The sequence below is a fragment of the Dioscorea cayenensis genome, chromosome 11 (assembly GCF_009730915.1).
Source record: "Dioscorea cayenensis subsp. rotundata cultivar TDr96_F1 chromosome 11, TDr96_F1_v2_PseudoChromosome.rev07_lg8_w22 25.fasta, whole genome shotgun sequence".
NCBI classification, from domain to species: domain Eukaryota; kingdom Viridiplantae; phylum Streptophyta; class Magnoliopsida; order Dioscoreales; family Dioscoreaceae; genus Dioscorea; species Dioscorea cayenensis.
In genome coordinates this window covers 6,239,320-6,254,638 of record NC_052481.1, presented here as the reverse complement: position 1 = coordinate 6,254,638, position 15,319 = coordinate 6,239,320, and the positions used below count along the sequence as shown (strand labels likewise).

The 15,319-nt window shown below is 31.8% G+C and overlaps 1 protein-coding gene across 1 annotated transcript; it reads left to right on the top strand.

Annotated features, from left to right (window-relative positions):
• The first annotated feature begins 10,286 nt into the window (after positions 1-10,286).
• Positions 10,287-14,273, top strand: LOC120271919 (F-box protein At4g35930). The gene is made up of 6 exons (XM_039278603.1): positions 10,287-10,406; positions 10,523-10,595; positions 12,257-12,692; positions 12,798-12,872; positions 13,529-13,638; positions 13,716-14,273. The coding sequence occupies exons 3-6, from the start codon at positions 12,345-12,347 to the stop codon at positions 13,972-13,974; spliced, it is 792 nt and encodes a 263-aa protein (XP_039134537.1). The 5' UTR covers positions 10,287-10,406; positions 10,523-10,595; positions 12,257-12,344; the 3' UTR covers positions 13,975-14,273.
• The last annotated feature ends 1,046 nt before the right edge of the window (positions 14,274-15,319 follow it).

Genomic DNA, 15,319 nt, shown 5'->3' with positions numbered 1-15,319 from the left:
TATAATATAGAAATTTTAAAATAATAATAAGAATGGTTAACATTAAGCATTCTCATATGGTTCTTTTAAACAAATACATATTTTATGAAATTATTTTGGTGTTTTTACCATGCCAAAATCTTTGTGTTTAACAATTTATTATAAAAACACTAAAAAAGCTTGGCACAAATATTTTCAAGAACATTAATTATTTACTTATTTTTACATAAACATTTCTAAACATGGCCTATATCACAATATGATCCCATGGACTAGTTCTAAGGAGTTATGATGGAATCAAGATGTGATTTATCCACGTCTATAAGTTTTTTATTTATAATAAATACTTCTAATTTACATTAAAATAAGTATTAAGAATAAATCAAACTTTTTTTTGTTAAACAAATTATTAAATGCTTCCATCACATTCATTTTATTTTATTTTTTAAAAAATAAGAATATATAATGTTATTTTCTTTCAAAAGAAAAACATTAATCATAGAAAGGAATCAATTCACCTAAGAAGGAAAAAAGATTTAACTAAATATAACAAATTAATTTGTGTTCCTTGTTTTCTTTTTCTTTTAGAATCTAAGTTTTATCTTTGAAAAAATTTCCATAAATTGTTGATTTTATTGATATTTAAAAAAAGGATAAATTAAAATTGTTTTAGAATCTATAAAAACAAATGAACTTTACAGTAACATATATTAACAATGAATTAAGTGTTAAAAATAATGTCTCTCAAACGCCGTATGGAATAGCTATCCATATGTCTTATCTGTTTTTTTTCTAGTTAGTGGATTGTTTTCATGTTTTCTAGGTAATAACAAATTAGTATGTTTTTCCAATAAAAAATATACTTTTTTTTTTAAAATATTTGCATAAAATGGCAAATATCAACTAGATACAAAGGTTAGTTTCAAAGCATAAAAAGTAGATGAGTACTTATAAAATGTAAGTCAATTTGAGTTGGAGAAAAGAAAATGAAATTAGCCTTTAATAGAAGATAAAGTCTAGGAACAAAACAAATTGCGAGTAGAAGATAACAATGAAAATGTTATATAAGCAAATATTTATTAAAAAGAAATTTCTTTCAAACCACATGTTGGTATGGTTTTTAATTCTATAGATGAGGGTTGTGAGTGCTATAATCGTCATGTATATATACCAAAAAAGGTTCAATGTGAGAATAAAAGAATGAGAAAATCAGAGAAATATTGTCACACCCACTCCTTCTACTGAGGTAAATGTGGCACCCATCAGTTAAAATTTTTTTTTTAACTGGAAACTTGACACCTCTCAGAAACCAAATCAGACTTACAAATCACAATTTACAATTTTACACCAACTACAGGTTCAAATACGTAAATACAACAAGTATAACTACTTAAATTTGCGGGTACAACCGCTACAAGATCACAACACCAATAACAAGAAAGAAAGAAACGGGGGACCTACTGCAGTCCTGGATTCAACCCTGACTAGCTCTATAGTCGAACGGTGATCTACTAAGGTCCTTCTCCTGCAACTACAGCACATTCAGTTGGTCGATAGTGGCTCAATAATTTCAAATAATTTAAAAGTAATATATATAAAGCATATAAGATCAATTTCTCAAATAATTTTCCCAACTTTCACAAATACCAGAATTTTAGAAAAATGCAACTTTAAAGAGCTTTTGAAACTGAAATTCAACAGAAATCAACATCAATTCGATTTTCTCAGAAAACACAAATTTTGTGAGAGACTGCCCTCATCACAATTCAAAAAAATAACATAAATCTCAAATTCAAAAATAAAGCAATACCCAACACTCACCCAAAGATAACATGGTCTAGAAAACTCTCTAAACCTTCGCCGTGGCGCTGCTAGGGTTCGAGCCGTCAAGGAACTCATGTCCTTAACGTTAACCCATCTGTTCACCGGTCGGTGACCCCGGCTACCCGATGAATATCCAGGCAGCGCTCTACGCTCCCACCTGAACTGGCCCTCGTAGAAATCAACACTCAAGTCCACCATGCCACCTCTAAAGGCTGACCCGTGGGGACCCACTACTGCAGTAGTCGGGCCTTAGCCCGCCGTCACCGTCCAAACCATCAAATAAACATAGCAGTAATACAATCGGTATAAATCATATCAGAGGATCCTTATCCAGGACAAGCATTCACATCACGGAAATAAACATTATTTTCCACAAAGCCAATGCCAAAAGTATAACAATACATAATACCAGTAAAGCCCAGATCCACGATACCATTCCTATACCAGGAATGAAAACCAATTCCACTAATAATGCCGATAAAACATTTTTAATATGCTCACATAGTTTCACAAATCATTCCAAATCAAAGCATATGTAACCATAAAAAATAAACACATGAACCAAATAATTAAATCATATATACGTGTATTTTCACTATTTGAAAATACATATAATTATACAAAATTATGTATATCAATACGATCATCATGACACATCAACGGCAAATAAATAATAATAAATATAAGTACATTTCAACAGTATACACAATTAAACATAATAAAATGAAATAATTAAACTATCATTTCCAAAATACTAGCCATTAAATAATTATTTCAAAATAATAATAATCAAATAATTACTTCCAAAATAATAATAATTTTCCAATAATTTAAATAATAGCCACTATCAACTCACCTGGTCTCCTTTGGGTTTTTTGCTAGACCTGGAACTCTCTCCCAAGCCTAATCAACACCTAACAGGATAACATAGTAAAAATAAATAATTATGACAACTAAAAACGTAATTGAACCCAACAGAAAATACATGAAATCAATAACCGACTCTCTAATTGGCTCACTCACTCCAATAGGTTAATAGGTTAAAACACAATCTTGCATACTTAAACCGGTCTCCAATTACACTTAAACCAACTCAATTTGGGCTAGACCATTCTGAACCAATCTGAACCAACCTCAATTCCACTGAACCAAGCTCAAATTCACTGAACCAGCCTCAATCTAGCCAACCAGTCTTGAACCAACTCAATTCTTATACAAATTCTGTTGAACCACCTTGGTTCAACCGAACCCAATTTTTTTTCCTTGAATTGGTTCAGCCCAACATCCAAACCAAACCCAAATCAATTTCAACCAACCTAATTCAACCAAACAATTCAAGTCCAACCACACTCAACTTGATTTGATCAAACCCAGACCAGATCAATTCAATTAAACCCAACTACTTCAATTCTCATCCAAACCCAATTCAAATTCAATTAAAATGAACTTGGTTAAACCAAATCAAACTCAACTCAATCAATTCAATTCAACTCAACCAAATCAATTCTAACTTGGTTTGATTCAACCAAATCAATTTGGCTAACTCAACCAATTCCAATCTAACAATCATCATTAACACCTTAATCATCATAATCATCAACTTAATTAACCAAATCAAATCATAATCTCGGTGCTACAGTAATGTTACAGTAAAACCGAAAATCTCATCTTTCATTCAAGCTAGATTCATCATGAATACAAGGTTTTTCAAGAACAACTTGAAGCAACAATCATCTATAACCATTAAACATGTTTTTCCTACTCAAATCCATCATCATCTTCATCAAATCAATAATATATACATATATACATGCATACATACACAAATTCATCAAAAATACACCAAGAAAAACTCTTATCAAGTAAAACCATCCCTCCGGCAAGCTCCCTCCGGTGATCTCCAATCCTCCACCTCAAATGTCCCATTTTTCTCCTCATTTCATCATTTTTTTTTCCCTCTCACGGGTTACTGTAGCGGTAAGATGGAGAAGAAGATGAACAAACCTCAAACTCTAGATTTTTCTCCAACTTAAGTTTTCAGCCAAAATTTACTTGTAGTCCCTCAAAATATAATTTCTTACAAAACAGTCTCTGAAAACTAACCAATGGTCCCTGAATTATGAAATAGTATTCTCACACGGTCCTTTCAAATTATCCAATGGTCCCTGTATTATAACACAATATTTCAAAAAGATCCCTACATCCTTACCTTTCAGTCCTTGGTTTCCAGAAACATTTCATATCAATTCTTTTTCTATTACTCTTTAACCCAAAATCTTTTAAAAATTTTACATTTAGGTCCTTAATTTTTCCACTTGGGGTTTCTCAACAAGATTACTCTGTAGAAAAATTTTACTGTAATTGTAATAATACTCTGAATATATTTTTCCAGTAAATATCCAAAGGTTCAGGGTATTACAAATATGGCCATGTTATTGGGTTACACTTGTACTGCTCTAAAGAAGGTTATAAAGAGGAAAGATTAAAAAACAAAAGTTAAAAAAAAGGGCATCGGTGTGAAACATGTTGGGGTTGCAATGCTAGCCTTTTAGTAAATAAAAGCACAAATGGATCATGGTTGTTTCTAAGTTTGTTGAGGAACATAATCATATACTAGCAACTCCAAGAAATGCCATCTTCTACTATTACATAGGAAAATTAGTGAAAAAGAGGTATGACTCATGAAATAAGACGCTAGACAGTAGAACTAATCTTGTGATGAATTATCTTTTGGAAGAATCTCAAAAGAGTCGAAATGTTAGATTCATTGAGCAAGATGCAAGGAATTATGTCCATACTAAAATAGAATTTTCTATAGAAGATTCACAAAGGTTCCTAGATTACTTGTATGAAATGCAAATAAAGAGCCCTTTCCTTTTTTATCCAATACATTATGACATGAATGGAAAATTAACAAATATATTTTGGAGTTATGCAGGGTATATGATGGATTATAGCTACTTTAGTGATGTAGTCTGCTTTGATCTAACTTATGGAACAAATGAATATGAAATGCTATTTGGTCCGATTATAGAGGTTAATAACCATCTATAAACTATATTATTTGAGTGCACATAGATTTTGGATGAAAAAGAATATTCTCTTCTTTGGGTACTTGAGAATTGCCCGCAATCAATGAAAGGATGTCATCTTAAAATAGTTCTCATTAATCAAGATTTAGCTGTTAGTGTTGCAATTGCACATAGCTTTACTAGATACTATTTATCACTTTTACTCATGCCATATTTTTCAAAGTGTAAAAGCAACTTAGGTAAACTATTTAAAAGAGGATCCAAGTTTGGACAAGATTTGAGTTATTATGCAAGGACTCTTGAAACCATTGGAGATTTTTTAAAAAAAAAATTGGATTGAGTTGCTTACTAACTATGATTTGAAAGAAAATAACTGAATGTTGAGAATGAGTTGCTTACTAACTATGATTTGAAAGAAAATAACTTAATGGATTATTTAATATTCATATGACTTCTCTGTGCAAATATATATCTCTACCATTCAATGAAGTAAAAGTATAATCAAATTTTTCAAGGGATATTTGATTAGAAAAATGTTGTTATTGGATTTTGTTTAAGATGTTGATAAGGCACTAGTCAAATGCCAAGAGAAAGAAATTGAAGATGAATTTAAAATAAATCATGTGCAACTATCTTTAATGCTTCATGTAGCTATTGAAGAAAAAACAAGTAAATTATACACACCATCTATGTTTGTAAAACTTCAAGACGAATTACTAGTAATCTTCATTACAAGGGTGAAACATTTTATATGGAACTTCTGTAAATTAAATGTTGGGTGCTAGATACAGAAGTTCCATATAAAAAAATACCACAAAAAATTATGTACTTCATTCAACACATAATTTTGTGCCACATACAAGAGTACGGAATCAATGTTATGATAGTAATTTCGTACTGTTTTCCAAAACTTATGTGAATTAAATAGAAAATAATATAAAAAATTTTGTAATGTCTATTGAACATCAAAATAAAACAATATAAGTACTTATTATATCTTGACCATATACTGTTTATGCTGTACTTATATGCAAATCAAATAGACCCTTACATAGTGTTTGTATCCAATGTAGATGGGAAAGTAAAGAAAGGGAAATGGAGAGGGAAAGAAGAAAAATTAAAGACATGAAACAAATGATTGAACTTTTGTGTGGATAATTAAATTTTAAGGAAGAAAATATAAAAAAAAGGTTATTTGATAAACCTTATTTGGCTAGAGAAGGAAAGGAAAATAAATGATATCATAATATGGTTTTCTAACTATACTCTTATTATAAAGTAAGGATATGTAATTAATTAACAAAATTAAAGGCATTATAGTCTTTTTAAAAGTTACAAAATTTTTATAGAGGTCCTGCCCTTCCACACCATCCCAAATCGGAGGTCAAGAAAAGTGAGGTTTCAGCGAGTTAGAGTTTTTCATTAAATTAAAAAAAATTATCCAAATAAAGGAAGGATTTATCTTAACCTTCATTAATCCTCTCTTTAATTTAGTTCCCCCCCCCAAAACCCTAAACCTTCACTCCAAACATATTATTAATTGGGGTAAAACTAATTTTTAAATAATAAAAAATCAATGTGCAAATAAAAATTTCGAAATACTAATTTAATACATTTAAAACATGAAAATAAGAAGCATGCTTCCCCCCCCCAAACCCTAAACCTTCACTCCAAACATATTATTAATTGGGGTAAAACTAATTTTTAAATAATAAAAAATCAATGTGTAAATAAAAATTTCGAAATACTAATTTAATACATTTAAAACATGAAAATAAGAAGCATGCTTTTAAAATACACAAATAAACTTAATAATGTCACAATGAATGAAAAAGATAAAAAAAAAATTGCGCTATACATGTTTGGGTCATCTGTTTGAGCCTCCCAAAAAAGCCATGAAATTATTAAGGGCATCTCCAACTGGCCTTCAAATTTGAAGAAAAACTTTAAATTTAGTGTAGAGGCCCGCCAACCGAGCACAATACCCTGCGCCAAATTTAGTTTTTACTACAGTGGCACGCGGGATATTGTGCGCCAATGTAGATGCGTTATATTTTTTAAATTTTATTTTTTATTTCTATTTTGATTTAATTTTCTTTCTTTTTTTAATTTTGTTTTTTAAATTTTTTTTTTAAAAATTATATTTATAATTTTATATTTTAATTAGATTGATAACTTATAATTTAAGTTTATATTTTTTAATTAATAAGAAATATAAAATTAAAGAAAATAATTCGTGCAATATTAATTTATTAAAATTAACGAAAATTACATGAATAATAATAAAAACATAGGAAAAAAAATATTAAAACGTACATTATCATCGATAAAAAAAAACGACAATAGCCAAAATACAAATATAAAGTTTGAAGTAGATGGGGCTAATAGTCTGGCATGTTATCACCACTTTCACTAATATTGCCGAATATGTCATTAAACATATTAGATCCAGAAGAGGGTGGATGTTGAAAATGACCTCTTTTTTTTTATAAAATTTCTTGTTGTTGTGCTTGTATACAAGCACGAATATTTGGATCAGTGATAGAATTCAAATCTCACATCAAAATCTTGTCCTCATATCTCATTTGTTGAAAAGCAAGATTTTTACTCTGCATTTCTATGAACATTTGTCGATCTGCATTAGTCTTCTCTAACATCTCCATAATCTTGGAGTTATCATCTTTTAGACGACTAAGAAAAGATGTCACTTTGTCATCCATTTTTTTCTTCAATTTGGCTTTCTTTTGTCCGATTGGGCTTTTAGAAGGTGAGCCACCAACACCATCGTTTAAGTTAAAAGAAAATTGAGAAAATCCAGGAGATTCTAGTGCTTGAGATTCTGGTGTGGGATTTTTAAATTCTGATGATACATAGTCAAATGCATGCTTTCGAGTAATTTATCTAGATGTCATAACATTATCTTTAAACTTCTCAAAGTTCCTCACAATGTGCCACACATGATCAAACTTGAACCCTTTCAGTAGTTAGGATCATCCAAAAACATCCTCTTTGCTCGATTCATCTGTAAAATGATTTCAGAGTTATGTATTTATAAAAATATAAACTTACGAAGAATAAAATATATAAAATACTTACAATATCTTGGTCTAATGCACCGCTTGGATTCAAAATTTCCATCTGTCGAATACATTCGTTCAAAATTTTCACTACTTTCTCTATTGTTTGCATCTGACATTGTAAAGACCGAACAGAACATTCCACCCAAGACTTATCTCTTGTCAAATTGTATTTTCCCTCCATTCAAGACCATAATTGTTCTAAAGACTGGTTCGTACCAATAATGGGGGTCTTGAGTAATTTTCATGTAAATTTTACAAAGGTGGACATCTTTATAATGAGAGTACCCCGAACTACGAGATTGTTTAGACATTTTTCTTGGGTTACATTGAAAGAGAGATTTTTTTGATAATAATAGTTGGAATGAGAGATGACATGAAGTTGTTTACATAGGCAACACAATAATTGAATAATGTACCACCTTATCTTCTTATCAACCATTGAATGGATTTCATTTGTATCCACACTATTGGATTTGAAATCATCCTATCGAACTATATTTTATCACACTTCTCAATGCTTAAAGCTAAGCAAATTGAATAATGTGACACTTCCCAATGCCATAAGATAAACAAATTGAATAATGTGCCACCTTATCTTCTTATCAACCATCGAATGAAACCCTATCTTATCACACTTCCCAATGTCAGAAGATAAACAAATTGAATAATGTGACACTTCCCAATGCAAGAAGATAAGCAAATTGAATAATGTAACACTTCCCAATACCAGAAGATAAGCAAATTGAATAATGTGCCACCATATCTTCTTACCAACCGTCGGATGGATTTCATCTACATCCACACCATTGGATTTGAATTCATCCTATCAAACCCTATCTTATCACACTTCCCAATGCCTGAAGATAAGCAAATTGAATAATGTGATACTTTCCAATGCTAGAAGATAAGCAAATTGAATAATGTGTCACTTTATCACTGTAGAAGATGTATTTTTGAGTACTGAAGCTCCAAATATAGAGTTTTGGGTTAGAAATGGTTTAAAACCGCGATTTTTGATAAATATAATAAAACCTCATAGGTAAGTTTGCAAATAAAGTTCTTAGTATTTGGCATAGGTTTTTTTTAATTAAAATCTTACAGATAAGTTTTATTTAATATGAAGGGTATGGTATTTCAAATAATTTATACATTAATTAATATGAAATGAATATAAATATTTTCCATTTTTTTAAGGAAAGTTGGTAATTTTTTCATAAAAATTAGTATTTGTGTGGACTATTTTTTTCCCGTCAACCAGATAATTTTTGTAATTTTGAAAATTTTGAAGGCTGTTGTTGAAAAAAATTCTAAAAATTATGACTTTTATTAATAATCATACGAAAGTCTTAACTAAAATTTTAAAGTCACTTACCATTTCATTTTATCAAAATACTTATTTAACTGAAAAAAAAAACTATATCTTTATATATATAATAATATAAATAAAATATTTATGAACAATCATAATTAAAATATGTATAAACAACACTCTAAATTCCTATAAAAACGCATATTCACGTATATGCCCTTAGAAAATATTATACTTATATAAATACAAATATAATTATATATATATATATATAACATATATGCAAATAGTTATTTTTATATTTATGTGCATACATGCGAATTTCTCTAAAAACACATACATGAATATGTAAGTATGATTTTTTGAAATACATATGCAAATTTACATTTTAAATGAATACATAAAATTTTCTAATCAAATTATTTAACAATTTTAACAAATTAATAATCTTTACATTAGTTTAATAACAATTCTATCATAATAATCATAATGAATTTATTGACTAAACTAATTAATTTTTTTTATTAAAATTAAAACTGGTATGCAAATCATTTTTAAAAGTTTTAATTACATAGGTTATTTTTAGTTTATTGACACTGATTACTTAATTAGGATGTTTGTGTTTTTAGTGACAGATTGATTTAAATTTTAACTCATATAAAATCAGAGAAAAATACAATATATAAATAAATAAAATAAAATAAAAAATTCAGTTAAAATTTAAAATATCAAATCACGAGGTCTCCCTGATCCTTAAATATCTGACGACTAAATCAATCTCAGCACAAATCTCAATGCAAGTTCCTCACCATCCAACAGTTCCAGAAACACATCATCATAAAAAAAAACATCTTATTCTGAAATGACTAAACTACCCAAACGATCACCTCGAAATCCAACCACCAACTCGGAGGCCATTGTAGTAATTTCGTAACGGAGTGCGATCCGCCGTTGGATGCGGAAGCGGTACCATCTGAAAAAAAATAATAATAATTTGGCGGGAAAAATTGGGAATTTCAAAATCGAGAAAGCTCACGCCCAAAATTTATTGTTTCCCTCGCTCCAGCGCCATTTCTCTCTCTCTCTCTCTCTCCCCCAAAACCTAGGGTTTTCTCTAGGGTTTTGGACCGCTCCGGCGCTCGCCTCCATCCAATCCTATCTGAATTCGTTTGCTCCATTTCGGTATGGTATTTCGATTCTATTGATCTTCTCTCTTGTTGTTTCTGGGACTTTCCCCCTTTTTTTTGGTGTGTGTGTTGGGGTTCTAGGGTTTGGGTTCTGATGCGCTTGGGTTGCAGGTGTGGGGATTGGTGGAGGCTGCTGGAGCTGATTTGGCTCTGGGTTTTATTGTTGGCATGGATTTTGTTGAAGGTATGATAGGTTTGGCTTGCATTTTAGGTCTGGTTTGGAATTTGGAAGCATGTTGATGGGAAAATGGATGTTTCTTTGTTTGCAATGAGGAATTAGTTGAGCTGTATGATTTTTTTTTTTCTTAATTAATGTTTGATGTGGAGTGGAATGAAGAGTTTTGTAGAGGATGTGGATGTAAAGTAGGAAAAGTAAATAATTTGAGAAAGTAGATTTGATATGCTACTTTACAATGCTAAGTTCTTGTTCTTTGAGAAGTTTGTTCCTACTATACTCTGAGGAGCTAGCTTCTTGGCTAATTTCGCCTCTTTAGTTGGCCTCCTCCTTTTTAAATAGAGTTTTTTTTTCTTTTGTTTTATAAAATGAGGTTAATAACATGTATAAGCAAACAAAGCAAATGAACAAAAGAAGCTTTTATTTCTTTTCTTTTTTCATGTACCATTTCTGTCTTTTGGATCACATTCTAGAGCTTGTCAATATTTCTAGTGTATAACTTGTGTCTCTCCTAGAGAGTGGATCCTAAATGCAAATGGTCATTTCATCCTGCTTTTTGACCCTAACTTTGTATGTGCTTTAAATAATTTGAAATTGTCTTCTGATGGTACTGAGACTTTAGGCATTCTTGTGTTTTTGCATTCTTGTGGCCTTTCTCTGCGAAATAACATTGCAGCTCCTTATTTATTAACTATTAAAAACGAAATTTATCAGAATATGTTTTCATTTGCGGCTGATTCTAAACTTGGTTTCATTATTGTTTTTTATGTTTTGTGCTATCTTTTTCTGCCTGGTTGATCTACTGGTGATGTATTAGTCCTTTTGCCCTCCTTAGAAATCTTCAAACTATTTCTGGACAGTCAGCCAGAACTTTGTTTAGAAATGATTCTTTGGATAATGGCTGTGTTTTTGGTATGAAGTGCATTGCTCTTCATTTATGAAAAGAGGTAATCTTTGAATAGGTTAATGTTGTTTCTGTCACTAAATTTCTACTTTTTTTTAGAAAATCGTAAGTTAGTTGTCCTATGGAGCACCATTATCCTTACCAACTGATCTTCATTCCCTTAGGTTTGTTTTTGATCTATTAAGTTTTAAGTTTAGTAAGAATTCTATTCTTTGTATGGTGGCCTTGAAATGTTCTTAGATCAAATTAGATTTTTATCTCTTTCTGTCCGCGGTTAACTCTCTATAGGCATAGAAGAGTCTGAATATGCATTTCGCTGATATAAAACTTTAGGCATGTCTCCTTGCAATTTTGAGGATGTTCATTATGTTCTTGAGTATTATGGTAATATTCATGTGGCTATATCTTGGAAGTGATAATATGACCATAAAGCTATATGCTCTTAACCTGTAAAGTGTTCAAGTAACTGGTTAACCTATTGGTTATTTATTGGCTCATCCTATGTTTTCTTTTTCCCAGAAATCTTCAAGTGGTCTCTGAACAATTGGCTAGAACTTTGTTTGGAGATGATGCTGAGGATGTTGACTATATAGTTTTAGTTAATATATATATATATATATATATTCTTCATTTATGAATATTCATTTTTGATCGGCTGTTAAAAAAAGTTACACATTTTTTTTTTTTTTTGGGTTCAAAGGGCTAAATCAAGCTATGCCATGAATTTGTATAAAATGGAGTTTAATTGCCCCTCTTTTGATTGAAGATTTAAGGAGTTGATTGCAGCAAAGAAGAGCTTCTTGCCTCACTGAAGAGTAAACTTTTCTTGGGGGAGGATTCAATAACCAAATTCCATGGCTTACAAGCAGAAGAAAATTGTAAAAAATGCGAGAAACAGGTATCTCAAGCCTGGTGCACTTGCTCAACTTCGTGACAGCAGAACAACAACTAGATCCTCTGCTGAAATTGCCAAGAGAAAGGCTTCCCTTGAATCGAAGAAGGCAAAGATGGTTCTACGTCGTGCAGAACTTGCCATTGATATTAGTTCTCCAATTGCATCTCCAATCAGGAGCACTTTTCAGTCACCTCCAGGACTAGTTGATAGAATTAAGGCCGACAAATTGCCAGCAAGTCCTAAAACACCAGTACTTGGTCTGAATAGTTCTCACTCAAGGCTCGAGTCTCTTCCTATGGACCTACTAGTATGCCACATTCAAAAGCTATTCATAAAACTTTTCTTCATTACAGTTTAGTGAGCTTGGCTAATATGTTTATCTTATAATATTTGATGGTTTTGTTTTGTGTAGGTTAAAATCATGTGCCATTTGCACCATGACCAATTGAAGGCTGTATTCCATGTTTCTCAGAGAATTAGAAAGGCTGTAAGTCCACCTGCTTCTTTAATCTGGCATTGGTTGTGCAAGAAAACTGTCATAACTTGCTAGTTGAAATGCCAACTTTATTCTACCAATTCAAACCATCATATTTGGCGCATATTCTTTATACAAGCTTTCTTTATAACTATGTTAATTTAAAAAGATAAACTCTCTCATCAAGTATCTGTTTTCTAAATGCTTGTTTCTCTTTCATATTGATTAACATAATTCCGTTGCAATTTTCCAGAAGAACAAAATTGTTGCTTTTAAATATTAGTTTGTATCTAGAAACTGAAATCTAAGTTTTTACTTGAAGATTAGTCTTATTCTTGAGTTTTTAAATTCTATGACCTCATAACCCCCTCAAATTAAGCAGTCAATATTTTATATCTTTAGAATGCTAATTTTATATGTTTAGTTATACTTATTAAAAGTGTTCAAGTTTTATGTTTATTTGTTTTAAGGCCTCAAACACTTCCGATTCATATTACTATGCAAGTTCTAGCTGGCTGTTATTATGATGATCACGACCAAATAATGTTGGATTTACCAACCTGTGTTTTAGCATTCTGTGCTTCTTTTCCTTTTAGTGTACCTCTTGGTTGTAAGCATTCATCTGGTTTGCTTGCAATCTAATGTTCATGGTTGAAATTTTACCCCAGGTTCTTCATGCAAGGCAATTCTATTTCAACTACACAACTCCAGATCGGTCTCGACAGGAGTTGCTTAGAACAAAAACACCACTCCCAACAGAGCATTGGCCATTCACAAGGTAAAAAATCCACAACACCTCAATTAAAATGTAAACTTAATCACTCTATCGATTCCACATTCTGAAAATGCTTACAGCAAGGCCAATGGGAGATCAATCTGGGCGCCTAGTCCTCGCACACCCAAAGCGCCAAGGCAGGGACCTCGCCCTTCTCGTCATCATCATATGGACATCAAGCAAATTGCAGCTGTTCTCTTCCCAGATTCATTACCTTCAAGATGTGCAGCAGTGCCACCAGGTTTACCAAGACCAGTCTTTAAGGCCATGGCTTCCAACAGAGTTCTGTTCTACGAGGATGAGTTATGCCATGCAGTTGCCCAGAATAAGCTCTGTTAGACTTAGGACTTAGGAGTGCCCTCTATCTTGTGTGTATATATATATATATCCCTTTTGTTTTTACCTTTATGAAACAATCTCTGCTGGAGATTGCTATGCTTATGTTTTAATGGCTTTGCTAGTTGCTAGTTGCTAGTTTAGATGTGTGTGCTATGAGACAGTAAAGAAATGAAAGGGAATACTAGGCTTTTGGTTAGTAGTAATGTTTTGGGTTGCTCTCTTTAGTTCTGGTTTTGTATAGTATATGCTTATTTATAATTTATAATGAAGACCAATGAATGCATAAGAAGTCCAATGAATTCATAAGTCTCTAGGCTTCACTTGTCTTTGTTTATTGTATTTATTTTCCCCTGTTTCCCTTTTTGTGTTTTTAGTTTGTGTATAACTTCAGTTTTTGTTATCATTGGAAATCATTATTCTTTTAGCATAATGCCCATGTCATCAGTTAGGTTTCTTTCACTCCTTTATTTGTTTTTTTTTTTTTTGGTGTATAATAAAAAGGGTATTCTTTAAGTTGACGAGGTTTGTGTAGTCCGCAAAAATGGAGTTGATCTTACAGTTCCAGCACCCAAAATGCACTAGAAGCAGCTTTCATTGCAATGGCTTCAATAAGTTAACTGGATCTGGCACAAATCACCAAGGAACCTGCAAGCAAAGCCTTTTGTGTTAGAAATCATAAATGCAAAAGCTGCAGCAGCACCAGAGCATGCTCATAAATCTGATGGCCATCTGTGAGTAGAAAAAAACATACCAGGACATGTAGGAAGTTATAAAGATGCTTCCTGAACCATTCTAATGCATGCTCAACTGTCCTCCCAGCAATCAAAGCAAAGTCCAAATAAGTGTCCTTAAAATTACATGCATACCTGGATTTCCAAATGAGCCAAATGGTAGGCAATAAATATATGATAAAAGTTATTTTTAGAGGACCAACTGTAACTGTTCAATGCAGGGATCTTGACAAGGATCAATGACTTCTTGAGCGATGGTCGAGTTAGAGTTAGACGAAGAGGTGACCGAGGGTTGAGACAGCCTAGGTTGATCGAGCAATGCACTGATGTAGAGCCACACTAGACTAAGACTTGACTGAGACATGTGCAGGCTTGGTGCTGTGAGCGGAGGGAGCCATATGTCATCACTCTCATCATTTAGCCCAAGGCCTATGGACCGGCCCCAAGCCCCATCTAAGTCTGATCCAAATCCAATCCAAAATTAATGTTTAACGGATCAGCTCAAGCCTAACCCAAACAAACCTTGGATTGGATATGAATATCATTTTTAAATAATAGGTCGACCGGCGGACCGACTCTTTTGGAATTTTTTTTGGCTAATCCAACGGGCTGAC